The sequence below is a fragment of the Arvicanthis niloticus genome, chromosome 1 (assembly GCF_011762505.2).
Source record: "Arvicanthis niloticus isolate mArvNil1 chromosome 1, mArvNil1.pat.X, whole genome shotgun sequence".
Classification (NCBI taxonomy): Eukaryota; Metazoa; Chordata; class Mammalia; order Rodentia; family Muridae; genus Arvicanthis; species Arvicanthis niloticus.
This window is the reverse complement of record NC_047658.1, coordinates 2,506,640-2,534,627: the sequence shown is the minus strand read 5'-3', so window position 1 is coordinate 2,534,627 and position 27,988 is coordinate 2,506,640. Positions and strand designations below refer to the sequence as shown.

The 27,988-nt window shown below is 50.9% G+C and overlaps 2 protein-coding genes across 4 annotated transcripts in view; both read right to left on the bottom strand.

The window, feature by feature from the left end:
* Positions 1-1,165: 1,165 nt before the first annotated feature.
* Positions 1,166-21,181, bottom strand: Rsph6a (radial spoke head 6 homolog A). The gene is made up of 6 exons (XM_034501573.2): positions 20,430-21,181; positions 18,126-18,357; positions 9,082-9,846; positions 7,736-7,880; positions 6,410-6,527; positions 1,166-1,611 (listed from the first exon to the last, which is right to left on the bottom strand). The coding sequence occupies exons 1-6, from the start codon at positions 21,038-21,040 to the stop codon at positions 1,374-1,376; spliced, it is 2,109 nt and encodes a 702-aa protein (XP_034357464.1). The 5' UTR covers positions 21,041-21,181; the 3' UTR covers positions 1,166-1,373.
* A 45-nt stretch (positions 21,182-21,226) lies between these two features.
* Sympk (symplekin scaffold protein) overlaps positions 21,227-27,988 on the bottom strand; it is a 30,110-nt gene continuing 23,348 nt past the window's right edge. For 2 of the 3 annotated variants that reach the window (XM_034501544.1, XM_076928556.1), the window contains 9 exons: positions 27,289-27,397; positions 26,919-27,019; positions 26,449-26,539; positions 25,693-25,794; positions 23,203-23,390; positions 22,309-22,485; positions 22,117-22,212; positions 21,545-21,892; positions 21,227-21,438 (listed from right to left, as the gene is read on the bottom strand). In XM_034501544.1, the coding sequence (XP_034357435.1) occupies positions 21,310-21,438; positions 21,545-21,892; positions 22,117-22,212; positions 22,309-22,485; positions 23,203-23,390; positions 25,693-25,794; positions 26,449-26,539; positions 26,919-27,019; positions 27,289-27,397 (1,341 nt within the window). In that variant the 3' untranslated portion in view covers positions 21,227-21,309. The remainder of the gene's footprint in view (positions 21,439-21,544; positions 21,893-22,116; positions 22,213-22,308; positions 22,486-23,202; positions 23,391-25,692; positions 25,795-26,448; positions 26,540-26,918; positions 27,020-27,288; positions 27,398-27,988) is intronic. The other variant, XM_034501553.1, reaches the window with a different exon arrangement.

The following is a 27,988-nucleotide window of genomic DNA, read 5'->3' as shown; positions in this document are numbered from 1 at the left end:
TGTCCTCAAACTCGACCCAACCTCTGGCATCTCAGCCTCCGGAAGTGCTTGTATTTCAGGCCTGAGACACCACACCCAGATCCCCGGTTCATTTCAGACTCTCTTTGCCCTTCAGTGTCTGACTAGCAGACTAAAGGCTCGCCCCTTTCTCACCGGTGGTCCCCTGCCGCTGTCGGAGTGACTGTAGCCATCTGTGACCCTGTTCTGTTTCGGTGATGCTAGTTGTTACCTTGTCAATTTGACGCTGCCTAGAATCACAACGGGAGTCTCCATCTACAGGGTTGCCTGTAGACACGTCTGTGGGACATTGCCTTCATTGATGCAGGAAGACCCGGTCCAGCGTGGGAGGCGCCATTCGCACACATGCATCCCTCCTTCCTGCTCTAGTCTGGGGACGGCCCTTCCTTGACTTCCCTACTATGATGAACTGTGACTGGGAACTGCAAGCTGAAATAGCCCTTTCTCCCCTAAGTTGCCCTTTGTCAAGGTATTTTATGTTTTATCACATCAACAAAAGAACATTTTGTTTTGTTTTGCCCCCTACCCCCGCCCCCTTTTGTGAGACAAGGTCTCTACTTCTTCATCTTGTAGCTGAAAAAAAAAAAAAAAAACCCACCACAAATTCTAGATCTCCTGCCTCTATCTCTTCCAGGTTGGTGTTATACCATGTGCAATGGTGGGGCTTGAACCCAGGACTTAGTGCTTGCCCAACAACTGGTAGTAAACTGCCATGTCCCATGAAGGTGCCTGGGAATCAATCCCGGGTCTTTTGGAAGAGCAGGCAGTGCTGTTCTGAACACCAAGCCATCACACCAGCCCCCCAAATAAAATTAAAAAAATAAAGAACAAATGGTGCGGAATTTACCTCAGTTCACAGCACCTACATCGGGGTGCTCACAACCACCAGAAACTCTAGTGACATGGGATCTAACCCCCTCTTCTGGTCTCTGAGGGCATCTGCACACCCACATACACACCCCAATTTAAAAAACAAAACAAAAAAAAAAAAACAAACAAAAACCTTCAAAAACAAATTGGGATTAAATCTCACCACTTGGGAGGCAGAGGCAGGCGGATTTCTGAGTTCGAGGCCAGTCTGGTCTACAGAGCAAGTTCCAGGACAGCCAGGGCTACACAGAGAAACACTGACTTGAAGAACCAATAACAAAACAAAACAAACATGGAGAAGGAATGAACCAGCTGCCCAGGATACTGAAAGAATATGACTAAGCAGCTGTCCTATGGGGAGTTTTATTTGGAGCACTGGGTGGTTTCCTACCTGTGTCCTGCAAGGGCAGGGAGCAAAACCAATAGGAAAAATACAATCTGTTCTACGAATAAGGGGAAAGGCTGTGGGAAGGACCTCGGGGACCTCAGTCCTCCAGGTCCTCATCCTCCTCCTCTTCCTCATCCTCCTCCTCTTCCTCAGCGGCTGCCAGAGCCTGCTCCTGAGCAGCCTTCAGGGCCTGCTCCTCCTCCACTGTGGGGTCAGTCATCTCCATGATTTCGGGGCCGCTGGCATACTCCTGCTGAATCGCAGCTGGCAGCATTGGGTTGAAGTTCTCGGGGCTATACTTGTGACCCCAGCCAATATACAGGTTCTCAAACTTCCTAGAAAAATAGAGAGACATTCTTTGTGAGGGTGAGTCTAAGGGTGGCATGGCATCATTGCCCAGTCACCAGTGGGCAGACAAAAGGTACAAAAGGGTTTCTCTGTCCATCCCACAAAAGTTAACTGAGTTCTGTGTTCACCGGATCTGAAGTGGCCATGCCAACAAGTGGCAAGGGGACCAGGAAACTGAGTTTGTCTCTGTGTGTGTGTGTGTGTGTGTGTGTGTGTGTGTGTCTGTGTGTGTGCTTCTGTCTGGATTTGTACACATGAGTGCAGTGCCCACAGAGGCCAGAAGAGGGCAGAAGATCCCCCTGGTGTTAGCGTTACAGGTGAAAGGTCCTCAGATCCTAACGCAAATCCACCCACGAAGCTGCCAAAACATGCTCTTTGGCAAGAGCAGTGCAAGCTCTTAACTGCTGGGCCTATTTATTTTTGAGACAGGGTCTCAGGTCACACCTCTGGTTGGTGCGGAACACAGTACGTAGACAAGGCTGGCTTCAGACTTGTACGATCTACCAGCCTCTGCCTCCCGAGTGTGGGGGTTAAAAGGCATGTGCCACCAAGCTCGGCTCTTATGTTTTCAGACAAGAGTCTCTTCACCGGGTCTGTCGCTCATCAATTCTGCTAACCTGGCTCACTAGAAACTCCAGGGATCCATCTGTCTCTGCCTGCTTCCTCTCAGCACTGGGGTTCAATACGCATGGTGATGCCCGTGGCTGTTTCATGGATTTTGGAGCTCAAATTCAGGTGCTTCTGGCTTGGGCAGCAGGTACTTTACCCACTGAGCCATCTCCTCAGCCCCTGCTGTCTTCTTCCACTGGTCACCATTTCTGGGTCTATTGGTTACTGGTCCGTCTCACGTGTCAGCATCCCCGATGCGCTTTCTATACTGATCCGCATTTCAGGGAGTCACAGCTCATCAGGTCTGATTGCAAGCGCCTTACGGCGGCTGAGCCCTGTTTGAGGACTCAGTTTACACTCTGTCTTGGAGTGTTTCCGTGGACACTTAGAGAAGAATGCATGTTCTGCTGGGGTTTTTTTTTGGGGGGGGGGAGGTGGAGTGGCTTTGAATTAATTTTAGTTAATTTCAATTCTAAAAATAAATCAGATACTTAATTTGGTTATTGGAAAACCTCCAAGGAACCCTGGAACAACTGAGTACACGAAACTGCTTTTATTTCTTTTTTCTCTTTAGGGGAGCTTGCCACCATGTATCCCATGCTGGCCATAAACGGGAGATTGTCTTACCCCACTCAGCTTTGTTGGTTCTGGGATAACTGATGTGTAGCAGCAGCCTGGCTAAGATTAATTGCTTTTTCCCCAGTGGTAATGGAGACTGAAGTCAGAGTCTTCTACCAGCTAGACAAGCACTTAACTGCTGAGCAATACCCCAGCCCCTCACTGGGGGATTCTAGGCAGGGGCTCTACCACTGAGCCACGCCCCCAGCCCCTCACTGGGGGAGTCTAGGCCAGTGATTTACTATCAATCTGTAGCCTCAACTCTTTTTTTTTTTATCTTAAAATACATTCTAGTTTGCTAAACCTAGCCTTAAGCTCACTCTGCAGCCAAAGCTAGCCTTGGAATACCCCATCTTCTTCCTGCATTGACTTCCTGATTATATGAGCTTATTGGAATCATGACCCCACGCCACCAGCCGAGCAAGTCTTTCTGATGAAAACTTCAAAAGGAAGCTGAGATTCATTTTAATAGAAAACATGTTCCAGACTCCAAAGGCTTGTTATGAAATAAAAAATGAGAAGTAGACCTGGGCAATGGTGGTACACACGTTTAATCCTAGCTCTCAAGAGGTAAGGCAGGCAGGTCTCTGTGTTCAAGGCCAGCCTGGTCTACAAAGCAAATTCCAAGACATTCAGGGCTCATGGCTACATTTAAAAAAATATTTGTCTAATAATGGGGGTTGGGGGTGGCAGCTGGAGAGATGGCTCAACAGTTAAGAACATTGGTTGCTTCCTCGAGGACCCAGTTTCAATGCACATGGCAGCTCACAAGTGTCTGTAACTACAGTTCTAGGAGAGTCTGGCACCCTCACACAGACAGACATACAGCCAAACGCCAATGCACAGCAAATAAAAATAGATAAATCTTTTCTTAAAAAGTAAAATGAAAGGTTGGGAATGTGACTCAGTGGTAGAGCCCCTGCCTAGAATCCCCCAGTGAGGGGCTGGGGGCGTGGCTCAGTGGTAGAGCCCCTGCCTAGAATCCCCCAGTGAGGGGCTGAGGGCGTGGCTCAGTGGTAGAGCCCCTGCCTAGAATCCCCCAGTGAGAGGGGCTGGGGGTGTGGCTCAGCAATAGGGTACTTGCCTAGACCAACCAAAAACCCTGCATTCAATCCCAGCACCAAAATACAAAAAAATCAGCCTGAGCCCCAGGATTTTTACTAGATGTTAGAACTAGAATTTTCATCTTTGCCAGATTCTCAGTGAGTCTTATACACTCCACATGTAAAACTGGTCTAGAATGTTCCTTCTGTCTGTCCCTCACTGTAAGTTTCGTTCCCTGTGGATTGCAGAATGGAGGTTGCTGTCCTCCAGAATCCCTGCAGACTCAAGACAGGCAATTAAGAGTTTATCTACTTTGTAACCAGTGTTGTACAACTGATGGCTACACTTGCTCCATGGGTTCCCATGGATGCAGACATGGCTGTCTTTCCAACAAGGGTCTGGGGACCTTCATGCAGCTGCCAAAGAGCATTCAAGACTTTCTCTCCTCCTCCCCCTCCCCCTCCCCCTCCCCCTCCTCCTCCTCCTCCTCCTCCTCCTCCTCCTCCTCCTCCTCCTCCTCCTCCTCCTTCTTTTTCTTCCTTTGAGACAGAGTTTCTCTGTGTAGCCTTAGCTGTCCTGGAACTCTAGAACAGGCTGGCCTTGAACTCAGAGGTCTGCCCCTGCCTTTGCCCTTGCCCTGTGAGATGATATGCACCTGTAATCCCAATACTCCAGAAGCAGAGGCAGAAGGATTGGGAGTTTGAGGGCATCCGGGGCAGCATAGTGAAACCTTGTATCAACAACAAAAAGGCTCTCGTCAGAGAGATGGCAGCACAAGCCAGTGAGCCCAGGTTTGATCCTGGAACCCACATAAGAAGTCAGATTTTGTGGTGCACAGCTGTAACTCAGCATTCTTATTGAGAGGTGGGAGGCAGAGACAGGAGACTCTTGTGTGGAAGTTCAAGGAGCTAGCCTGAAATACACAGCACAGCCACAGAGACCCTGCTGCAATGAGTTAGAAGGTTGGCCCCCACTCCTGTGTCTTCTAACCTCCACATACATGATGCACTACATGTGTGCATGTATGCTCAGCCACACCTAGTTAATTTTTAAAGATTCTTAGGCACTTACAGTGGTGCACGCCTTTAATCCAGCTTTTGGGGCCAAAGGCAGGTTAGATCTTTGTGAGTTCGAGGCCAGCCTAGTCTACATAGTGAGTTCCAGACAATTGTGTCTCAAAAAAAGAAAGAAAGAGAGAGAGAGAGAGAGAGAGAGAGAGAGAGAGAGAGAGAGAAAGAAAGAAAGAAAGAAAAAAGAAAAGAAAAAAAGCCGGACAGTGGTGGCGCACACCTTTAATCCCAGCACTTGGGAGACAGAGGCAGGCAGATTTCTGAGTTCGAGGCCAGCCTGGTCTACAGAGTGAGTTCCAGGACAGCCAGGGCTACACAGAAAAACCCTGTCTCGGAAAAACAAAAAAAGAAAAAAAAGAAAAAAAAAAGAAGAAGAAGAAGAAGAAAAGAAAAATTCCACATAAGACAAAACCAAATTTCTCTTTACCTGGAGTGATGGCTCTGCTGCTAAGAGTGCCCACTGGTTTTGTTTCCAGCACCTACATCAGGAGGCTCCCAACCACCTAGAACTCAAGTCCTGGAGGCCCAGCAGTGCACTCTTGTGGCTGTCAAAAGTGCCTGCATGATATGGTGCACATAAACTAACCTGGACACACACGTGTGCACACACATACATGTAAATAACATGCATGACTTTGTTTAGTATATTCTACAAAAAGACAAAAGATGGATGGATGGATGAATAACTGAACTGATGGGTGCATGGATGGATGAACTGATCCATGACAAATGAATGGTGAGTGGATGAGAGAGAGGCTGTATGGACCAGGAGAACCCAATTTGAATTTCATTAATTTAAGAATTAACGTGGCTCTTCAATTTCCCCACTGGGAAGGCAGAGGCAGGCAGGCCTCTGAGGCAGAGCAAGTTCCAGGACAGCCAAGACCACACGGAGAAACAATGTGTGGTATAGGCATAGAATGAGAGGGTTGGAAAAATCCTACTCTTGGATTACAGACCCCCCCCCTCAAAAAAATCGACAAGAATATGGTTAAAGTATCAAGTTTGCATGAAATTCCTTCAGTACTAACCCAGAGCATGTTCGAGTTCAGAGCAGAAAAGTTCTTCCCTCTGGTGGACAGAGCAGGAATCGCAGCCAAGCTGGTTTAGGGATTTAGAGACAGTTTAAAGAAGGGAGAGGGAGTGGCTGCAGCTTATATATTAAATGCTATATATTTATATGTATTATATTATATAATACATTGTATGTAGCATATATTATATATGACATTTATATGTATTTTTTGAGACAGGGTCTGTGTAGACCAGGCTGCCCTTGAACTCACAGAGATCTGCCTGCCTCTGCCTCCCAGCTTTTGAGATTAAGGACCTGTGCCACCACGTCTGGCGGGACTTGTCAATCTTTTGAGAGCAACTATCGTGAATCCTGGCAGATACCATTTCTATACCACAGACGGACCCTTGAGTCAGGGCAACGTCGTACTTGCCAGTGGCGTAGGCATAGGCCCCGGGCCAGAGGTTGGAGCGCACGACAGCCACCGAGTACTGAGGGCTGAGGCTGCACGAGAGGCGGGTGGTCCATGGCGACAGGTGCATGATTTCTGTTGGAGAAGGAAAGAGGCGGAGTCAGGGGTCGCCTCACCCTGCCTCACCACTTGGGCAGAGAGACGGAGAGAACGGATAGAGCTACGAATCACAGAGGTCCCTGGCTCTGGCCTCTCTCCAGATGTTGCCCTGAGGAAGCCGCTTTACCGGTCTCTGCTGTAGCGACCCCATCCAGGAAAGAAGGACGTTCATGCCACCTCCCTTTCTCGGTGACAGTGAGGTCTGGTGGCCATGCCACTAGCAGGGAACTACAAGCATTCTCTTGCAGGGTGTACGGATTCTGACCAGGGTGCTGTGGTTCATGCCCAGGACCTGGGCTGCTCCTGGCCTCCTCTTCCTCTTCCCTCCAAGTGCCTTAGACTCGGAGAATTCCTTCTGTGAATGCAAAATCCATCTCCTGGTTGCCTCCCCCCGGGGGGAGGGGACTTCCTAAATCTCCCTTCCCCAAGCCCGAGTTGGGCTCAAAGACTGTATACCTGTGTGGTGTAGGGCATAGACCAGTAATCCTAGCACTTGGGAGACCATGAAAGATTGCTTAGAGTTCAAGGGCACCCTGGGCCTCAGAGTGTGACCTGCCTTAAACAGTGACCCCCACGAAAGAGAGAAAATCAGGTAGAGACTCTGTCTCAAGGCCGTAGTCACTGTCACATGCCAGAGTAGGCTTAGAGACAAGATGAACACATTCCCCCAGACCCATAAGGGTTTCTTTTAAACAAACAATAAATATAAAATTTTAAAAAACAAACAAAAACGAACAAACAAACAAAAAAATCAAACAGGGTCTCAAGCTTGAAAGATGGCTCAGTGGTTAAGAGCACTGGCTGCTCTTCCAGAGGTCCTGAGTTCGATTCCCAGCAACCACATGGTGGCTCACAACCATCTGTAATGAGATCTGATGCCTTCTTCTGTCATGCAAGCATACATGCAGACAGAGTACTCATATACATAACAGGGTCTTATGCAGCCCAGCCTGGGGGCTCAGCCTACTTGTAGAGCCAAGGACCACTCATGATCCTGCTTCTTCCTTCCCTGATGCTGGAATGGCAGACTTGTGCTCCCAGGCCTGACCCCATGCCCGCTGCACATAAGAAATACCCACTGAGGATCAAAGAATGGATGATACCAGTGCTTCAAGGGTGTGCTGCTCTCCCCACCCCACAAACCCCTAGCAGGTTGGCACTGCACCTGCCCAGAAGGAACTTACCTGCATCTTCTGAGAGAGGAGTCAGAAGCGGAGGACCGACCTCCTGCTCCACCTCCTCCATCGCCTCATCCGCCTTCTCTTCCTCCTCCCCTAGCTCTTCTTCCTCCTCTGTCTTCTGCAATGGGTTTACCCATGTACAGCGCCCCTGGGGATGGAGCAGAAAAGTCAGGTGGCACCCTAAGACAGAGCCCAGCCTACTGTGGGAAAACATGAAGGACAGTGGGCTTGTGTACAAGCCAGCCCTCCAAGAGCAGGCAGCCCCAGTTATGTGCTAGCAACTGCCTTGGGACAGCAGCTTCTATGGTTGGACACATTGTTGATAAGGGATACCTTAGTATTTCTGCTCAGGGACTGTCATTCAGTGATGGTAGGATCACCTGTGTCTCCCTCATTGGATTGGTGTTGGGCTCTGTCAAGCTAATAAGCACTCCTGTTGGTGTGTCTGTGTGTGTGTGCGCACGCGCGTGTGTATGTGTGTGTGTGTGTGTGTGCTAGAGATGCTGAAACAAGGGAAGCATTCTACTGATCTACACTCACTCCCAGCTTTGTTTTGATTTTGTTGTTTTGTTTTTCCCTGCAGGGTTTCTCTGTAAACCAGGCTGGCCTTGAACTCCCAAAGCTCCATCTGCCTCTGGCTTCTGAGTGCTGGGATTAAAGGTGTGTGCCCCCACATCAAGCCTTGTTTTAAACACAGGGTCTTACTCCATGCCCTCGAACTCCTTCTGATCAATGACGGCTCTTTGAATAATACAGGCAGGTAGGTACACAGCATAAAGCTAGCTCCCGGTTTCTCAGCCATGACTAGGGATCAGTCCTTGGTCAAAAAGGAGTTATTTTAAGCAAGTGTGGTAGCTTATGGCTGTGGCATTCCGCTGCTGCTGCGGATATGTTTGTCAACTTGATACAAGTTAAAATCATCTGGGAAGACAGAACTTCAGCTGAGAAAAAGCGTCCATCAGATTGGCCTGCAAGCAAGTCTGTGGGGGAATGTTCTTGATTGACGAGTGGTGTGGGAGGGCTCAACCCACTGTGGGCGGTGCCATCCCTGGGCAAGTGGTGTGGGGCTGTTATAAGAAGGTAGGCTGATTCAAACCACGGGAGCAAGCCGGTAAGCAGCATTCCGTCCTGTATCCAGGTTCCTACCCAGACTTCCCTCAGTGGATATGTAGCCAAATAAACCCTTTCCTTCCCAAATTGCTTTGGGTCATGGTTGGATGAATGGGTGAGTGGATGGATGGGTAGGTAGGTAAATGGATAAGTGGAGAGATGGATGGACGCTGGGCTGGACTGGGGCGGGTCCTGGGCAGGGTACAGGGCAGGAAGCTCCATCCTGGCTCCATCCTCACCTGAGGCAGGATGTGCTGCGTGTGATGTACCCAGTTTGCCATGGAGTCAACGAGCTCCAGCACGGGGATGCCCTCAAAGTCGGGGTTCTCCTCGAACGAGTCGCGCCCCGCGCCGCCCTCCTCCTCCTCATCGCCCTCCTCCTCGCCGAACTGGTAGAAGCCCAGAGGGCTGATGTGCGTGGCGGCGGAGATGCGCGCAATCTGCGCGCGGAGATAGTTGGCCTCGTTGCCCGGGAAGGGCGGGTAGCTGATGACCGGCGTGTCCAGAAAGCCGGTGAAGAACTTTTTGATCTTGCGCGCGCACACGATCTGCGCGGGCGTCACATGCGGCAGGCGCGTCCACGGGCGGCCCGGCTCGTTGCACACGAAGTACAGGTATTTGTTGGTGCCGCTGCGGCTCTCCTCCTTGGGGATGACGGGCGGCGGCTTCCACTGCGGCTTGGGCACGGCGTCCACCACCTTCTCCTCATCCTCCTCTCCCTCTTCCTCACCGTGCGCATCCAAGACCTCGCCTCCTTCCATCATCTCCTCCACCTCCTCCTCCTCTCCCTCCTCCTCGCCCTCGCGGAACTCCACCTCTGCCACCAGGTAGCTACGGCTTAGGCCCAGGATCTTGCCCCAGAAGCGGCACGTGTGGATGGGTTGCTGCTCCACCAGCTGCCTCAGGGCCAGGAAGATTCGGAAGCTTTCATCCGAGCTCAGCCCCACGCCCGCCTGCTCGAAGTAGAAGGCTGTCTCCATGATGTTGGGCACCGGACTGTCAGTCTGCAACCGGGATGGAGAAATGGGTAGAAGGAAGGCTCAAGGCTTCCTAGCCTGATCCTCCTGCCACCGCTCCAGTCCTGGGAACGGAACTAGGCAGCAAGACCTGAGCCTCCCTCCACCAGAGTCAACAGACTTGGGCGACTTAAGCTGCCAGTTTGGGAATGTCCTGGGGGTAGTGTCCCTTGATGAAGAAAAAAAAGGGGGGGCGGGGGGAGAGAAAGAAACCACACCAGGAGAGAATCCTTTTCTCCTTAACCTGACCAAAACGAAGGATGTGAAGCCTGCAGCTACAGTAGCTCTTTGGGTACCAACAGGTAACAATACATGGGCAGCCATGGTCTGCACCCTAATATTAATGGGGTGACAGTAGAATTAGCCCACAGGGACATAGCTGGATTGCCCTACTACCCTGGCCTTCTTGTTCTATTGAACAAACAAGCCGCTGTTGCCAGGCATGGGAGCTCACACCTTTAAAAGGCAGAGGCCAGTTGATCTCTGTGAGTTCGAAGGCAGCCTGGTCCACATAGCAAGTTCCAGCCATCCAGGGCTACATAACATCTCTTTTGTCTGTGTCCATGAATGCGGAGTTGGGTGGAGAAGGGGCAGAAAAGTAATGTGGAGATAAGAATACCAGGGGTGTGGGATGGGAAACAGAAGTAGACAAGAACTGAAGTGTCCAACTGTGCCTTGTGACCTCTGCAGGTCATGCCTTCCTCTGGGGATTGCCCATCATTTGCTCAGCTGTGGCCCACAGGCCATAAAGTTCAACACTCTTCAATCGGGCAAGACTGAGATAGCCTGCCTCGGTCTGAGCTAAGCACGGAGCTGTCATAGCCATTGAGAAACAAGCTGTTCTGGACCTCCAGCCGCTTTCTAGCCATCTTTGGAGTCTCTGCCTGCAGCTCTGCATGGCATCTTTGTGTGTGTGTGTCCTACTTTCCAACCTTCTTTTTATTTACTTATTCCTATGCAGTTAGAATTGACATTCGGAATAAATATTATTTATTTCGCACTAACTATTAGACTTTCAGTATCTAATATATCTCATGCAGGTTATCTACTGCTAAGACCAAAAAAATCCGTGACAGGATTGGAACTAGAAAAATAATTATGTCCTTTTTCATGCCCGTGTCCGTTACTTATATTCAGTCCCCCCACCACATCGCTATAGCCAGCCCTCCTCTCCCTCCTGTTATACTGTACCCACACACGTACGCTTTACATACATTATGGCTGTATGCCACATACGAGGGCAAGCATGTGGTGTGTCTGAGATTGTGGCCTCACAATGTCATATATCCCAAGTCCACCCATTTCCCTGCAAACTCTTTAACCTCATTTTCTTCAGAGCCAAGTATATTCCATTACATGCATGCACGCACGCACACACGCACGCACACACACACGCACGTGCACACACACTTATCATTCATTCATATGTTGGTAGACAAAATGAGATTGATTCCAATTCTTTGTTATGGTGAATAAAACAGCAAGCAACAGGGCGGGCTCTGTAGAGAGCCCAGGAGGGAAGCAGCTCAATGCTATGGTAGTTCTGCCCTCAATATTTGAGAAGCCCCCCAGTGGATCCCCACAGTGGCTGTATTAACTCTTAGACCAACAGTAACTAAGAGTTCCTTTCCACACCCTCCAACATTTGTCAGATTTGTTGGTGAGAGCCATTCTGACAGGAGCGGGACGGGGGGGGGGGGCGGATCTCAGTAGTTTAAACCAACATCTCCCTATGGTTCAGGGTATGGAACACTCTGTATGGTAGCAATTGGCCGTTTGTCTTTCCCTTTTTGAAGACTGCCCACTGAGCTCACTTGGCCATGTGTTCAGCGGCAGTTTCTTGCAGTTCTCTGTCTGGCATCAGCCTTGGTCTGAAACACAGCTGTGAAGGTTTTCTTCCAGGCTGTGGGCTGTGCTGACTGAGTCCTTTGCTGTACAGAAACTTTTTATTTTTACCTGTTGATAACTGGGGTAAGCTCCTAGCAGTTGGTGTTCCGTTTTAAAAGTTCTCTCTCTCTCTCTCTCTCTCTCTCTCTCTCTCTCTCTCTCTCTCTCTCCCACACATACACACACTTTTATTTTATTTTACTTATTTATTTAGTTTCTGAGACGGTGTCTCTCTGTGTAGCCCTGGCTGTCCTGGAACTTGCTCTGTAGACCAGGATAGCCTTGAACTCAGAGATCTGCCCGCCTCTGCCTCCCCAGCACTGAGATTAAAGGTGTGTGCCACCACCACCACCTGGCTTTTGTTTCAGGTTTTAAAGTCTTCAATCCGTTTTGAGTTGGTTCTTGTACAAGGGGAGTATGAATCTAAGTTCATCATTGTGCAGGCAGAATCCCATTTTGCCAGAACCCACTTATTGACTAGGCTTTTGTCCAAACTACATCTCTGCCCCCTTTGTCAAAAATTAAGTGACTGCCACCTTGTGGTTCAACTTCCAGGTCTTCAATTCCATTCATTTGGTTGGCCTGTCTCTCTATGCCGATACTAGGCTGGCCTTGTCTCAAAGTGCTATGGTAGTGTGACTTTAAACTTTTTCATACAATGTATTTGATCATATCCTTTCCCCTCCCCCAACTCTTCCCATCCCCTCCCATCTCCCTACTCACCCAACTTCACGTCCTTGCTCTCTCATCTACAGTATGCCAGCGTGGTAACCTCTCGGGAAGAGCGCTTACTCTTTGAGACTATGTTGGCTGTCAGTGGTGTTTTGTGCTTCCATATGAATTCTTTTGCTTTGTTTGCTTGGATTTTCTCTTTGCTTGGATTTTTGCAGCCCTGGCTGTCCTGGAACTCATTCTGTAGACCAGGCTGGCCTCGAACTCACAAGAGGTCTGCCTGCCTTTGCCTTCCAAGCACTGGGGCTAAAGGTGTGTGTCACCATGGCCCAGCTGTCTCTTTCTTTCTTCCTTTCTTTCTTCCTTTCCTCCTTCCTCTCTTTCTTTTCTTTTTCTTTTTTTTTTTTTTTGTTTGTTTTTCGAGACAGGGTTTTTCTTTCTTTTTTTAAGCTGTTGATTTTTGTATCCTAAACTTTCATTGTGTTTATTAGGTCCAAGAACTTTCTAGTTGACTCGATAGGGACTTCTCAATAAAGACTCGTGCCGTCTGCAAAAACAGATTTGACTTCGTCCTTTTCTATTTAAATCCCAGCTGTTCAATTTGACCAATGAAGGAAGACTCGGGAGCCGATGCTGGGGTGACAGTCTGCTAGCTCAGAGAGGCAGAGAGAGCCCCCCACTGCCCTTTCTACTCTACTGCTGCCCCAGAAGGAAATGGCTTTTTCTCCTCCTCTACTCTGTCTTAAATACCTTCTAACTCAGTGAGAGCCCTTTCTGTTCACTTATGCTCACCCAGTCAGCTGGTTGCTTGCTCCATGTCTTGACCTAGAGTTGCCCTTTTTTTAGCACTTGTCATTCTGGGATGGCACCCACTTGGGCTTTGCATGAGTTCATGGATTTGGTTTGCAAACATTTTGTTAAGAACATTTGTGTCTGTTCATCAGAGGTGTGTGCTAGGGCTGAGGCACTACACAATAATCCAGGTCACAGTCTCAGGGCACACAATGTGATTGAATATCCTGCGACACCCCTATGTCTTTCTCTTGTCTAATTGCTACGGCTGTGACTTGGATTTTTTTTTTTTTTTTTTTTTTTTTTTTTTTTTTTTTGGTTTGGTTTTTCGAGATAGGGTTTCTCTGTGTAGCCCTGGCTGTCCTGGAACTCACTCTGTAGACCAGGCTGGCCTCGAACTCAGAAATCCACCTGCCTCTGCCTCCCAAGTGCTGGGATTAAAGACCTGCGCCACCACTGCCCGGTGTCTGTAGGTTTCTGTTGCTTGTGTGATGTCTCTTGGCTTATTTAGTTTATGTATGTGACTACACTGTTGCGTCTTCAAACACCAGAAGAAGGCATCAGACCTCATTACAGATGGTTGTGAGCCACCATGTGATTGCTGGGAATTGAACTCAGGACCTCTGGAAGAGCAGCCAGGGCTCTTAACTGCTGAGCTGTCCATCCCTCCACCCCGACTCTAGGCTTCCTTAACATTTACTGCTGTTAGAGTGGAGAGCGCCTTGGCTGCGTCCCATGGCTTCCGACAAGATGTGGTTCCTTTATGTTTGCCTCTGGGAATTCCTTCATTTCCTCGCTGACTTTCTGGGTGACACGCTGTTCATCCAAACATTTGTTTAGATTGCAAATGTTTTTGTAGTTTCTATTGTTGACTTCCACTTTTACTTATTATAATCGTCAAAGAATTCTCTGTCATTTGAGGCTTGACTTGTGTCCCTTCTGATGTGAGTGATTTTGGAGAAGGTTCCACGTACCGCCAAAATCAAAAAATCTGTTGGGTGGAATAGTCTGTATCTGTTAAAGTCCAGCTCATCCACAATATATTTTAGCTCTCAAATTTCTTTGTTTTTTTAGTTTGGAAGACCTAGCTAAATTTGAGAGTGGGACATGTGTTGGTGGGGCTGGCAGATAGCACAGTGGTTAAGAGCACTTGCCAGACACTGGAGCTTGACTCCCAGCAGCTGTGCTGAGCTGCTCACAGCTACCTGTGACTCCATGTCCATGGCACCAGATGCCCACATCTGGCCTTCAAGGTCACCTGCAGGCAGACGAGCATGCTCCACACAGACACATAGACATAAATAAAAATAAAACACATTTTTGAAAGAATTCAAACCACAATGAAGTGGAAACTTCTGGTTTCTTTGGAAAGTCAGTTGTCAAATGATGTTTTCCTGGGGCACACGGATGAAAAACTGTCTCGCTAAAGCAGACACGGGAAAGAATGTTGTCCTGAAGCAGACACAGGTGAAAGGACGGTTTGATACAGCAAACACATGAAAGGTCCCGTGATGAAGGAGTGTAAATATGACCCAGAGACAGTGGGAGCATGAGTGTTGGTTTGCTCTGCCTCTCTACTCTTCACTAACTACACGCTTGTATTAGCTCGCCTTGCATAGCGTTGTTGAGCTCAACTTGTGGTAACACCGCCATTGAGAGAAGCTTGCCCAAGAACTGCTTGTGAGGCTCTGCGGCAGTTTGCCCTCGGGCTGGTTGGTAAGTCTTGTGGTTTCTTCAGGATTGAACTGTAGCTGCTGGTTCCTGTGTGGTGTCTGCCTGCCGAGAGGACTGTTTGCAGCTGCTGAGTTGTATCTGGTGTTTGCTATGGGACTGAACTGCTGACAAGATCGAGCTTACCCAAAAAGAACTACTGCAGAACAAGTCCACTTCCCCCATATCCTAATAACTTTTCTTTTGCACTACCTCTGCTGAGTGGTAGGCTAGAAGAGAGGTTGAACCCTTACTAAAAAAGTAGGATGCAAAAATTGATGCCTACACCACCACTTTGTTTGTTTTCTGAGACAGAGTCTCACTGTGTAGCCCTGGCTGTCCTGGATCTCACTCTATGTAGACCAGAAAACCACAGTTAATATTCCAGAATCTCCATGTGACGTCCATGCCGCCTCACACTCTAGATCCTGCCTCAGCCTCCTGGGTGCTGGGATTACAGGCGTGCACCACCTCCATCGGTCTTTAGGCATGATGATCACTGACATTAGCATGATGCGAGATGACTCAGCGTGTACAGTGCTTGCTATGTAAGAACCATGTCCCAGTCCAGTCCCTAGAACCCTGAAAACAACCAGGTGTGCTGGCACAGGCTTAGAATTCCAGCACTGGGGAGTCAGGGACAGGAGGATTCCTGGGTTTACTGGTCAGGAAGCCTAGTTAACTGGCAAGAGCCTCTCTCTCTCTCTCTCTCTCTCTCTCTCTCTCTCTCTCTCTCTCTCTCACCCTCCCTCTCCCTCTCTCTCCCTCTCCAAACTCACCATTCTATGGCCACGAGGGAAGATTAGGGAGGAAGTCCGGGAGCTCTGGGGTCTCTGTCTGGTCCCTGCACTAATGGTTATTACTTTTTTAGTCCTGGATCCATGTGACAGTGGTGTGAAGACAAACTACAGGGGAAGGATGTCAGGCTTGCCCTGCCCTTACAGCCACTGTTGATGGACTCAAGTGTGAACAGCCCCAATGACTGACGACAGAAGTGTGAACACTCCTAACTGAACACCCCCAATGACAGAGTGACAGAGTCACACCTCCCCCCCTTTTTTTCTTTGAGAAAAGAAAGAAGGTATATGTGTCTTGCTGACCTAGAATTCCCTATGTAGACAAGGATAGCCTTGAACTCAGAGATCCCCCTGCCTCTGCCTCCTGAGTTCTGGGATTGAGGATGCGCGCCACTACGATTGTCCGTAATCTGCTGGGTGTGGTTGGATGGAAAGAAGAAAAAGCCAGCTTCTTGGTCCTCAGAGGTCATTTTCTGGTGTAGCTGTATTTCAGCACAGGCTGGTCTGACACTTAAAGAACATGAACATGTTTTATTCTATGATGAGCCTTGACTTGCTGGGGGTAAGAAAAAACATCACTACTTCTTTCTCTTATTCTGCTTCTGTTATTAGGAGTCCTACCTACCACATGTTTGTGACTTGTGATAAACATGTTGTGAGACAAGGTCTCTTATAACCACAGCGCCCTTAAACTCGGCTACATAGCCCAAGGGTGGGCTTCAACTTCCAACCCTCCTGCTCCATGTCCTAAATGCTTGGCTTGCAGATGTGTCACCACAGCCAGTCAGCATGGTGCTAGCAGCTGATGTCCACCCTTAACTCGTCCTAGCTAAGCACTCTACCACTGAGCTGTGTCTCCAGCGCTGGCAATCAAACTCTTTGCACATTGAGCAATCTTTATGCCACTTAGCCACACCCCCAGCCCCTCACAAGGGGATTCTAGGCAATTGCTTTACCACTGAGCTATACCCTCAGATTGGATTTTGAGGGGTGCAGGGGTGTTAGAATGAGATTTCCCAGCTGGGTGGTGGTGGCTCGAGCCCAGCCTGGTCTACAGAGTAAATACCAGGACAGCCAGGGCTACACAGAGAAATCCTGTCTAGAAAATCAAAACAAAAACAACGTTGTTTTTGTCTTATGTGTATAACTCTTGTCTACATCTATGTCCATGTATCATGTGTGCTTGATGTTCTCAGAGGTCAGAGATCTCCTGGTATATTTCCTAACAAATTTTTTCTTAAAAATGGGTCTTAATGGACCCCAAGCTGTTTGACCAGATGCTTGTGAGCTGCTGTGACTCCAGCACCAGGTTAGACCTTTAAAATACTACAGTTACTTGTTTGTGTGCAGAGGCGAGGACGCCTTGTGGAAGCTTGCTCTCTCCGTCCACCATGTGGGTGGGTCCTGGAGACTTAGGTTGTCTGTCACATTTGGTGGCAAAAACCTTCACCCACTGAGTCATCACTCCAACTTATTTCACCCAAATAAAAACATAATTTATTTTTATTTTATGTGCACTGGTGTTTTGCCTGCATGTATGTCTGTGTGAGGGTGTTGTATCTTGGAGTTACAGACAGCTGTGAACTGTGGCATGTGGGTTCTGGGAATTGAACTCAGGACCTCTAGAAGAGCAGTCCGTGTTCCTAAGAGCAGTCAGTGAGCCATCTCTCCAGCCTTTTCCCATTTAAAAAAATATTATTATTATTGAGATAATACTTCACTGTGAGCCCTGGAAGGTCTGAACCCCATCTGTGTAGCCCACATTAGCCTGAACTCATAACCCCCTTCACTCAGCTTTCCTGGGGTTTTCCCCCTGAAAACAACCCCCTAAAACCAAAAAACCCCCAAAACCTAAATATTCAAAACAGAGCTCAAAGATCCCAGGCTGCTGGACATGGAACTCACCATGTATTTGCATTTCTCCTCCTAGAGAGCTGGCATCACAGGTGCATACCACCAAACCCAGGTTATGCAGCGCTAGGGCTGGAACCCAGGGCCTTGTGCATGCTGGGTAAGCGTTCTACCAACTGAGCCATGTTTCCAGCCCCTTCCCCAAACTGCATGGATCAGTCAATTAAGGAACAAAGGACAATGGACTTAAAATACTCTGAGGATGGTAGAGTGTTCTTGGATGGTGTGTGGAAGAGTTCTCAGCAGGTTTTAACTTGTGGGGAAACTGGGGCAGGGGAGAAAGGCATGGATTCTGAGTTGAGAGACCATGCTTCTTCATGTGACAGCCAGGGGCCGCTTCTACAGGAGACAAGTGCTTGTCTTTTGCTCCTAAACCTTGTGTGATGCCCCAGGAACTGCTATTCACACACTTCTGTTCACACCTCAGCACTGGCTCTGGCATAGGCTGGACCCCCACCCCCAATCTTGCCTCCCATCCGTCCACACCAGCTCACTCACCACCTCCTCTTCCATCTCCTGTTCGCCTTCGCCTCCACCCCTGATGAACAGAGCCTTTTGCTTTTCGGCCATCTCATAGGTGGGCTGCATCTCAGGGTCGTCCCGTAGTGTGTCCAGCTTGGGGTGAAACCATTCCCACTGCGTGGTGCGGTTCAGAGACTCCAGGATGGACAAGGGGTCCTCAGGCCGCTGGTTCAGGATCTTGGTCAGCAGGTTCACCAGGTGCTCATACCTGCCTCCCAGAGGAGCGGGAGGTGGAGGACACCACTCGCTCAGTGCACTGAGCCTGCCGTTTTGTGCCTGTCCCTTTTTCTAGTGCTAGGGACACACAAGTGGGAACAAAAAAATGTCCCTGTTCTAGTGCAAGTGACATTCTAATGATAGACACAAATGGCTGCATATAGCCAGGATGGGGAACTAAGTCCTCACTTCCTTCCTTCCCTGTGACAGGGTCTCACTATGTAGCCCAGGTTGGCCTTAAACAAGAACTTTGACTTTATGACTTTTATTTAATATTATTTAAGTAGCTGTAGCCAATGCAATGAAGCATGAAAAGGAAAAGTGGGAAAATGTATTAAAATAGAAGCAGCAAAGTTGTTGAGGCTCAGATAGTGTGTGAGGTTGTAGGAAGAACCTGGGGTTGGGGGTGGGGGGTGGGGAACCTGACATACTGGTTAAAGATGGAGGCTTAGTATAGCTGGGAAGGAGAAACAGGGGATTGAGGATGGAGAGGAAGCAAGAGTAATAGTCACATGGGCTTCACCCACTCAGTCCAGGCACCACAGTGAGCATTTGAGAGCACTGCTGAATTCTTGCAACAATTTTACACACACACACCTCCAGATGCTCAGGAAACCTGTGGCCATGGTTCAGCTCCCTCTGAAACCAGGCTGGTCTCATTGCAAAGCATTTACACGAGGCTTTCTGCTGCATCCAAACCACTCTGAATGGTTTCAAGGGCAGGAGAGGTAAGGAGATGAGGCTGGCTAGGAGATGGGACTGGCTGGGTAGCTCAATGGTTAAGGCTCTTGTCTAGCTTGCAGGATGCCGTAGATTGAAAGGAAGTTAGTGATGCAAGGCTGGCTACCTTGCAAGTCCAAGCTCCAGCTCTAAAGTAAATGATAGAAGTACATATCTTAAAGGGAGAAGAAGAGCACACACAGGTTGCCTTGCAGAGGACCTGGGGACCCAAGGCCATCCTCTAGCCTCTGAAGGCACTGCAAGCCTGTGGTGCACCTACAACCATGTAGGCAAAATACTCACTCATACAAACTAGAAAATTTAAAAGTATCTTCAAAAGGCCAGAAAGACAGCTCTGTGGTTAAGAGTCCATAGTACTCCTGCAGAGAACCAGAGTCCAGCTGCCAGCATCCATGTCAGACAGCTGCCTCTGACTCCAGATCCAGGAGAAACACCCTCTTCTGGCCTCCACAGACAGTGTGCTTACACACACACACACACACACACACACACACACACACACACACTTAAAACAGATAAAGACAGCAGAGAAAAGTGAGACCAGCCAGGGCATGCCAGGAGGGAACCTTGAAGCTCTCAAGACTGGGTGGGAGTGTGTTGGTGAAACACTACAGGTTAATTTTGACTGGATCTGGGGCCTGAGGTAGAGGCAATTAAGTAATGAGTGGAAATTTCATATGGGCAGCGGGCAGGGCCACGCCTCCTGAATGTTCTCTTTCAGGTACTAGGGAACCATAGCAGGTTCTTAGCATGGGAGGGATGGAATCGCCGGCAAGGCTTTAGCCGGCCTTGCATCACTAACTTCCTTTCACTTTACTCCTCCAACTGTGGTCCCAGACAGCAGCACCCTTCCAAGGCCTGTAGCCACTGTCCCTCTTGTTAGGTGCAAGGTGCTATCCCAGGTCCCTCCCTCTGCCTGGCCACCTAAGTCCTTCTCATTGACCACACCCATCTGACATCCACCTTTTATTCTCTGTAACACACCGAATAGGAAGGGAACAGTGGCTGCAGCTCATTAACTCTGACAAGTAGAGGGTCCTGGGAACCAGAGACCTTGTTCTAGAATACTGGCTCTACCCCTTCTTAGCTGTGTGATATCAAATAACCCAGCCTCTCTGGTTCAGTCTCCTTCTACAGAAACAGGCTTAGTGGCTGGGACTAGATACTAGGGTACATGTGCTGCCACTGCGTCTGCTCCTGTAACTATTCCTTTCCCAACTCTCTGCTAGGTAAGACATCCAGAGACCCCCACAGCTGAGGCAGCCTTAGCTAGAGCCCTTCCCAGTCAGCTGCCCGCCTTCTCCACCCTCCACCTCCTCTCACAGGCTGAGGTTGCAGCTCACGCTGGTCTGAAGCAGATAGGCCTTGGCGTTCTGTACTGCCAGCTCACGAGGCTCGGGGTCAGGCACCTCTCCAACAAAGGGCATGAAGCCCAGGTCAGAGGACCCTAGGTGGAGGGTGGGGTCATCCCTCAGGTAGGGTCCGTGCTGCGTGGGCTGGCTGAATGCCTCGTCCTCTCTTGGGTACAAGTTGAACTGGCCTAGGATTCCGGAGGCCGAGTCTTGGTAGGTAGACTCCAGTTGTTCTAAGAGTCCCTGGCCCTGCGGGAACTGATGCATCATTCTGCTATCATCCAGTGGCGAGAACTCCATGGGAAAGCCTGGCGTGTAGCCTAAGGTCATGGACTGGTGGTACTCGGTGCCTTCCTCACCCTGAACTTCCGGAACCAGGCTGGGCCTCTGTGGCCAGGGGGGCAGGCCAGTTTCCTGCAGGTCCTGACTGCCCCGACTGCCCCGCTGCGGAGGTGGTCGTTGCAACCCATCCTCCGGGATAGTTAACAGAGGCTGTGAGTGCTCTCGACTCCGTGTCCTTTCTGAGCCTTGGGAACCCCTTCGGGTTTGGGAGGGGTCAGGGTTGGACGGTGGTTCCCCCATGCGTTGAAAAGGTGTGTGGACCAGTAGGAGGAAGGCTAGCCAGTGCTGCCCTAGCCTGGACCTTGCCTGTCTGCCGTTACATTATCAGCGCGGGGCGCCCGCAGGGTGAGAAACGGTGTGCGCAGGCGCAGTCTAGCATGGGCTCGCCCTCAGGGTTTCTAACCTACTCAGACACTGCAGCCGAGCCCTGAGCGCCACCTCTTTATTTGTGTTAAGGCAAAGCTCCAGGAGGCCCCCGTCCCGTCCCTCCCCCCAAACTCCCGCAGCTGTCAGCTGTTCCCCTTGCTCTCGGGTTCCCTGGCCTCTGGGCTGGAGGTCTTCAAGGCTTCTTCCACAGCATGGCTGAGGTTCTGGGGGCTCCGCTCATCCTTGGAGCTCGGCCCGACTGCTGCTGCCTCCTGGTGGCGGGAAAAGGCAAGAGGCAGTGGGCCAAGAGCAGTCACCCATTCAACCCCGTTCCCGGAGCTCTGCTCCTGCTTCCCTCTGCAGCAATCTGTTCCCTACCTTAGGCAGGGGCCCCTCGAGACTAGAGTCCAGGAGTGTGGTTTCAGCCAGCCCTGAGTCGTCATCCATGCTGATGAAGATGGCCGGGGTCTCGCATTCGGGACCATCCTCCCGGTATTCCATGACCTCCTCAGCCGGGGTGGGACCAGCTCGGGCTGCTGGCCCCACTGAGGGCGTTGAGGACACAGAGGAAGCGGGCGCTCCAACACCTGTGGGCTTCTGCTTCTGTTCTTCCTCCAGCTGCCGCTTCAGGGCCTTCTCCTGAGCCAACCGCAGGCCGATGAGGTCCTGAGGGGGCCGTGGGGCAGGGGCGGGGGCCAAAGCGAGAGCCAAGGGCTCCAGGTCATCCTGGGGTGGGAGAGGCACTCAGCTCAGTAAGGGTACACCTAACAACCCCCCACCTCACCCCCACCCCACCTCACGCATCAGGGTAGAGGAAGCAGAGCACTTGGCGCTGCTGAAACCAGAGAGCACACGCAGACTCACATCCTGGTACAAAGGACTGCGGGATGGGTGGCCATTCCCCTTTACTAGGGACTAAATCTTGGGAGACTGTGCCACATTGCCCTCACCTCTTCCAGGGGCCCTGAGGGTGCTTCCTTGACTTCGGGCTCCTGCTTGCCACTGGCCTCCAGGATGGTCATGATGGAGTTGGGGATGTGTGCTTGCTAGGTGAAGGCAAAGGCACCTCTCAGCACTCTATAACCTAGAAGCAACCCTTCCAGAGCCTTCCTGCTCACTTAGCTCCACTAACACCCAGGTACCTGGTGGGGGGTGAAGGAGCGCACATGGGCCAACAGTGGCTCCCGGAGCTCAGGGCACTTGTCAAAGACTGCACCAAGCTGCTGCGGAGGTAGCTGCAGGATGACCTGGAAACTCTGGGGCTTGGTGCGCTGGCAGCACTTGATGAAGCCCTCCCACACCTTGGGGTACTTCCATACCTGTGGGGCAGGAGGGGGCCGTTATGCACAGGCCCAACCAACCACCTCCTTCCTGAAGACACCGCCATGACCCAGGACCCGGCTTAGACTTCATGCACCCACCTACCTAGGAATTTGCGTTTCTCACAGGAAACTACCAGGACAAGACACAGGGAAAGGCCCCTGCCTCCAATTCCTGGGTTAGTACAGCATAATGTGCTAGGACAGCACCACCTCCTGTCGCTTTGACAGCTGCCTCTGGCAAGTGCCATTAGCCACATTCAATAGGCTGGATGATGGGACCTTAGCCAGATGCTACATAGGGACGGCCTGTGCTGACCCCAGCTTTGGCATGGAGGACGGATTAATTACCATTTCCACAGTGTTTCTAAGAGTTGCTACAGCATGCTTGTAATCGTAGCACTTGGAGGATGAAGGCAAGATCATCACAAATTTGAATTATGGCTATTCTGGGCTACATAGCAAGACTCTCACCAAAACAACTCATCCTAATTCTAGTCTCTTCAAAGACAGGATGCTTTCAGCTGAGCTGTGTGCCCTGCAGTGCCTAGGAGTGGAGTAAGGAGAGGTACACACACCTCTCATGGCTGCAGCCAGCTGGAAGGGGTGGTGAGGGAACACTGTGAGCAGGGCAGGCACTCCAGAGATGGATCCTGCCTTCCAGGCACCTGAGGTTTGTCCCACTGTGGCTGATCGCCTGGGGCCAGGGCAGGTTACCTGCTTCATGATGAGTCGGGCCAGGATGTTCATGACGAAGCCCCCCAGGCGGGGGTACATGGTGAGGGACTGGATGACGGTCCGCATGAGCAGCATGGGCAGAGGGCTTTGCTCCATCAGCTGCTGCATCACCACAGCCAGCACTTCCGACGTGTACACATTCCGCTCCGCAAAACACAGGTTGGTGGCTGTGAGGAGGCGGAGAGTGGCCTGTGCTCTCTGCCTGGATGTCCCCATTAGGTGGGAAGCCCACTCCCCAAGCTTCCCCACCTCCACCACAAAAGGCCCTTTATGAGGATGCTCAATGACCCTGCCCGTAGAAGACTGAGATAGGTGTATCCAACCCCTGGATAACCCACTGTGGACCAATCTGAAGGGCACAGCCTCTTCTGGCAGAAAGCATGCTGCCACATCCTGGGGCCTGCCCTAGCCGAAGAATGGCTATAACCCACTAAGGTGAGGGAGAATGTGTTGCCGACACCCCTAGAATCCCCAGGAGAGAGAGGCAGGTTTCTGCCAGAAGGCTGACGAGTCATTAGGGTCTAATGCTGCAGAGCAGATACAATGAAGCAAGCGACACTTATGAGTAACAGGGAAGGGAGGGATAAGAGGTGGTTGAGGGCCTAACCCAAGCCAAGTGTCCAAAGGTTGTGGAAAGATGTCACACTGAAAACAGCATCGAGCAGGTCTTGCTTGGGGTCTAGCTCCTGGGAGTGGGTGGCAGTGTCAGGATCAACTGGAATGAGGGGCAATCCTAGGAGCTGCCCCTGAAGTCCTTCCCCAAATACCACTGGGCATGTGAGCGTGTCAATCAGGAAGTCTTTATTGAGCAAGAAGAAAGCCCGCCTGCCCTCCCAATCCCTGAGAGGCCAATGGAGGGAAGGATGATCCTGTAAAGAGGCCCAAAGAGAGAGGAGGGACCTTGCAGCAGACACTGGCTGAAGGGCAGAGCAGAGGACTGCCAGAACTTGAGGTGTGCTGTGGAGGCGTGTTCCACTGCTGCCGGAACGGGCCTGACACCCGAGTCTGTCTACACAGCCTCTTGTGCTTCCCACTGAGACTCTAGCCTTTCCCACTCAGCAGCCTGAGGTCTTCCGAAAGGCCAGCCTGTCCTCCATCCCCGAGGCTGCATGAGGCCAAGGCCAATTTCCTCCCTCACTTGGAAACCTCTGCTCAGCCCTAGATCTGACAGGCTCAGCTACCACTTCATGTCTATTGCGCCTGCTTGTTGAAGGTAACCCTACTTCAGAAAGCTCTTCCTGAGTCCTGGCCAGGCTGGATCAGCTCTCAGTGTCCTCAGCACTGTGATGGACAGACGGAGATGTGGTGAGAGCTGTGGGGTGTTGGGGCCTAGGAAGCCTGGAGAATGTGAACTGACAAGAATTCCCAAAGAAGCTGCCAGAGCGTGCAAGGTGGGAGCCTGTCTTCAGCCACCTGTGTGGCTTTTAGCAGGGCCCTTTCTTTTCTCTGTGACCAGATTTCTATTCTGGATCCAAGACGGCTGTGTGTTTCCAAATCCCTTCACAAACTGCCCTTGGGAATGGGCTGCTATGGGGTCAAGGTTATTCTAATTGCATTTAAGGGTCAAGAAGCAACTGTGTGAACACTTACCCAGGACTCAGGAGGCTGCTCTAGGTTCATTCCCAGCATGGTAAAGCGTGTGTGCGTGTGTGTGTGTGTGTGTGTGTGTGTGTGTGTGTGTGTGTGTCCCACAATCCCAGACTACAACCCTCCCCTTTCCCTGCAGCCTGCTCTGCCCTGTCTTTACAACCCCATTCTCCTCAGGGCTGCTGAGGAAGGCTAGGAAAGCAGTCCCTGAAGAAGCCACTTCAGGCAGAACAGGAAAGGAAGCAGGGACAGAGAAGAAGCTACCCTAAAGTGAGCAGAGAGGTTAAATGATAGGATGATAGAACTGATTCTGGCCCAAAGTCTCTAGGGGAAGAGAGAAAGGGAAAATGGTGGTTTCTTCCCAGGAAGGCTTATGAGCAGAGCCCTTCTTGGTTTGGCTCCAGTCTGGCTCAGATTGTGTGGCCCTGGCAACTTATTAGCTTCTGTGAACTTCATGCTCTGTCTAGACCATACTTACCAGGAGATGTGGGTGGCAGGACTGGGTTTGTAGCATGAAGGGAGAGCCTAGCTCAGAGACTGCCTGAGCAGAAGAAGCCTGCCAGAGCATCACCAAGCCCCAACTACGGAAGTCCTCCGATGTCTCAGCTCAGGCCTGGCACCTGCTCGTGTCTGCAGAAGCCCTGTGCCTCTCTCTCTGGGCTCTGCTTGCTTGAATTCCTCAGGGTAGGTGGGAAGAGAGACGGCCTGCACTCCCGAGGACCACCTGATGCCCAGGCACATGTGTGTATGTGCTTTGTGTGGAGACCAGGATGGGACAGGTTAGGCATCAGGCTATAGTTTTTGATGCAGCAGGGCCATGTGGGTGACTGAGGCCCTCCCTGTGTGTGGGAGCTGTGTCCTGTGGGAATCGGGGCGCCTCACCTTTGATGATGGACTTCATGTCACACTTCACAGAGTCAATATTGTGCAATGCAATCAGCAGCTCTCCTGGATTCAGGGGGGACAGGGCCGAGTTTCCCTCACCTGCAATGGGGGGCAATGGGGGAGGAGACAGGACAGGGGCCTCAGCAAAGAGCTGAGTCTCAGGCCAATCTTGGATAAATACAAATGAGGCACCCTCTTGCTTTTTGGGCTGGAAGACAGGAGACTGGATGAAGTGGCCTCAGGTCTTCACCATCTTTTCAGAGTTTCCTTGCTGTGGCACCACTGTCCCCTCTGTGTACTAGGCTGTGCACCCAGAGGGCAGGGAAGGCCCAGCCAGCCTAGGACGAACTCTATATAGCACATCACGGAAGCTACAGGTTGGGTTAGGGCAGGGCAGGGCAGGGCTGGGCCAGGGCCTGAACAGTAAAGTGGCTTGAATCTTGTACTGTGCTGGGACAGAATAGAAAAAAGGCACTTAGTAGAGGTAGCTCCTGCTGTAGGAGGGGAGATGTGCCATGAAGCCACATCCCCTGCGACTATGTCCCTATGTGGCCTAGAGGCCAGGATGAGGAACTCATGCACAACGCTGGCTATTTCCCACCTCAGACATTTCTCTCTGCTTCTCACCGTGTTGGACAACAGAGACACTGACTGATCTAGATAGAACACTGGAGCCTTCCTGGGCCCTTCCCACGTGAGCCCCTGTGCAGCTAGGAGGTAAGCTGAAGGCTGGCTAGGAGGGAAGGCACCTACCGTGCTGGGTGCCTAGCAGGCGGTTGAAGACCTCCTTCACCACAATGGGGTTGAGTTTGATGAGCTTGGGCAGGGCCTGGATCACCTCTTTCTAAGGGGGTGGGGGGCAGAGAGTGATGATGGGCTGGGTTGCCCCATTGTCCACCCACCCTAGAGAGGACTCTAAGTGTCATGAAACATGTTCCCCCTCTCCCCAAAGCTGCTGGCTACCCCTGATGGACAGTGCCATCCCCATTCACATCCACATGGTGATGAAGCATCCTTGGGCCCCAAATTGACTAGGGACACAAGCTGGGGTGTTTCCCATAGGCCAGGGACAATAGTACACACACACGCACACAGTGACACTTCAGCAGTGACTGAGGAGGCTGAGATGGGCCTGGGGACCTGCTCCAAAGCAAGATGTGCAATTCCAGCCCATTTACCATGGAAAAGTGGGCTGACCACCTGGCCCTCTCCTCCTTCCCTACCTTCTCCAACCCATTGAGCACAGGGATGAGGAAGCGCACATCAGGCAGCCGCTTGTGGTACAGGTCTCGGACCCGCTTCACCAGTTCTGGGGATGGCGGCACTTTGGGGAAGACAGAGAAAAGCTGAGTTGAGGTGATAGGGAGGGCCAGGGGAGATGAACATGGGTTAGGGGACAGAGGTAAGTTTATGGGAGGGGCAGGACAATCCCAGAGCAGAGTCCCCAGCCTCTCCTACCCTAAATGCAGCCCACATGGTTTTCACTACAGAGTGAGCCCAAGGTCAGGAGAACCCAGAGGGGCACAGCCACCTCTAGCCCCTACAGGGGAAGAGCAGGTGAGACAGAAGGTAGAAGGCAGGGCCCCCAAGCACCTTTGTCAGTGAGGCTGTGCAGGCAGCGGGTGACCAGCGTCTCTGCCCCCTTGGGACAGTTTTCCACCAGCAGCAGCAGCTCTGGAGAGTTCATGCCCATCCCTCGAATCTAGATACAGAGGTCAGCAAGACTAGGTTATGATGAGCATTTGTAGGGGCTCAAGAGGCTAGGGTAGTTAAGGTTGCCGGGCTCCCAGGCTCTCCTACTATCAGCTCGGAGCCTTGATGTGCCATGTCCTCCTCCCTGGCAGGTCAGTGCCCTGCTGCCTCACACTTCCCATGCCCAGCCTGTGTTACAACACCTAGGGAGGTTTTCCTGGTCGTTGCCCACCCTTCTACAACCACTGTCACTGAATTCTGGCTGAGGGTGCAGGCACCTGCTTCCGTGAACAGGGAGCATGCTGGCTGCTGCCCTAGACATCTCCATCTGTGTGTGACTGACACACTGAGCCTGCCTAACACTTACTTATCTTTCTCAGTGTTAGGCTAAGGCACCTCAGGGAAGAACCTTACCCTGCCCTTCTCCAGGTCTACTGAAAATTTTCCATAATAACAATGTCACAAGGGCAGGAGGATTTCTAAATAGTGAGACCAGCTCAAATAACAAAACATAATCAGGGACAGAACCGACATGTAAAATGAAGAGTTCTGAGCCCATCAGCCAGCAGGGCACCACCTAAACCTCATCTCATGGGGTGGC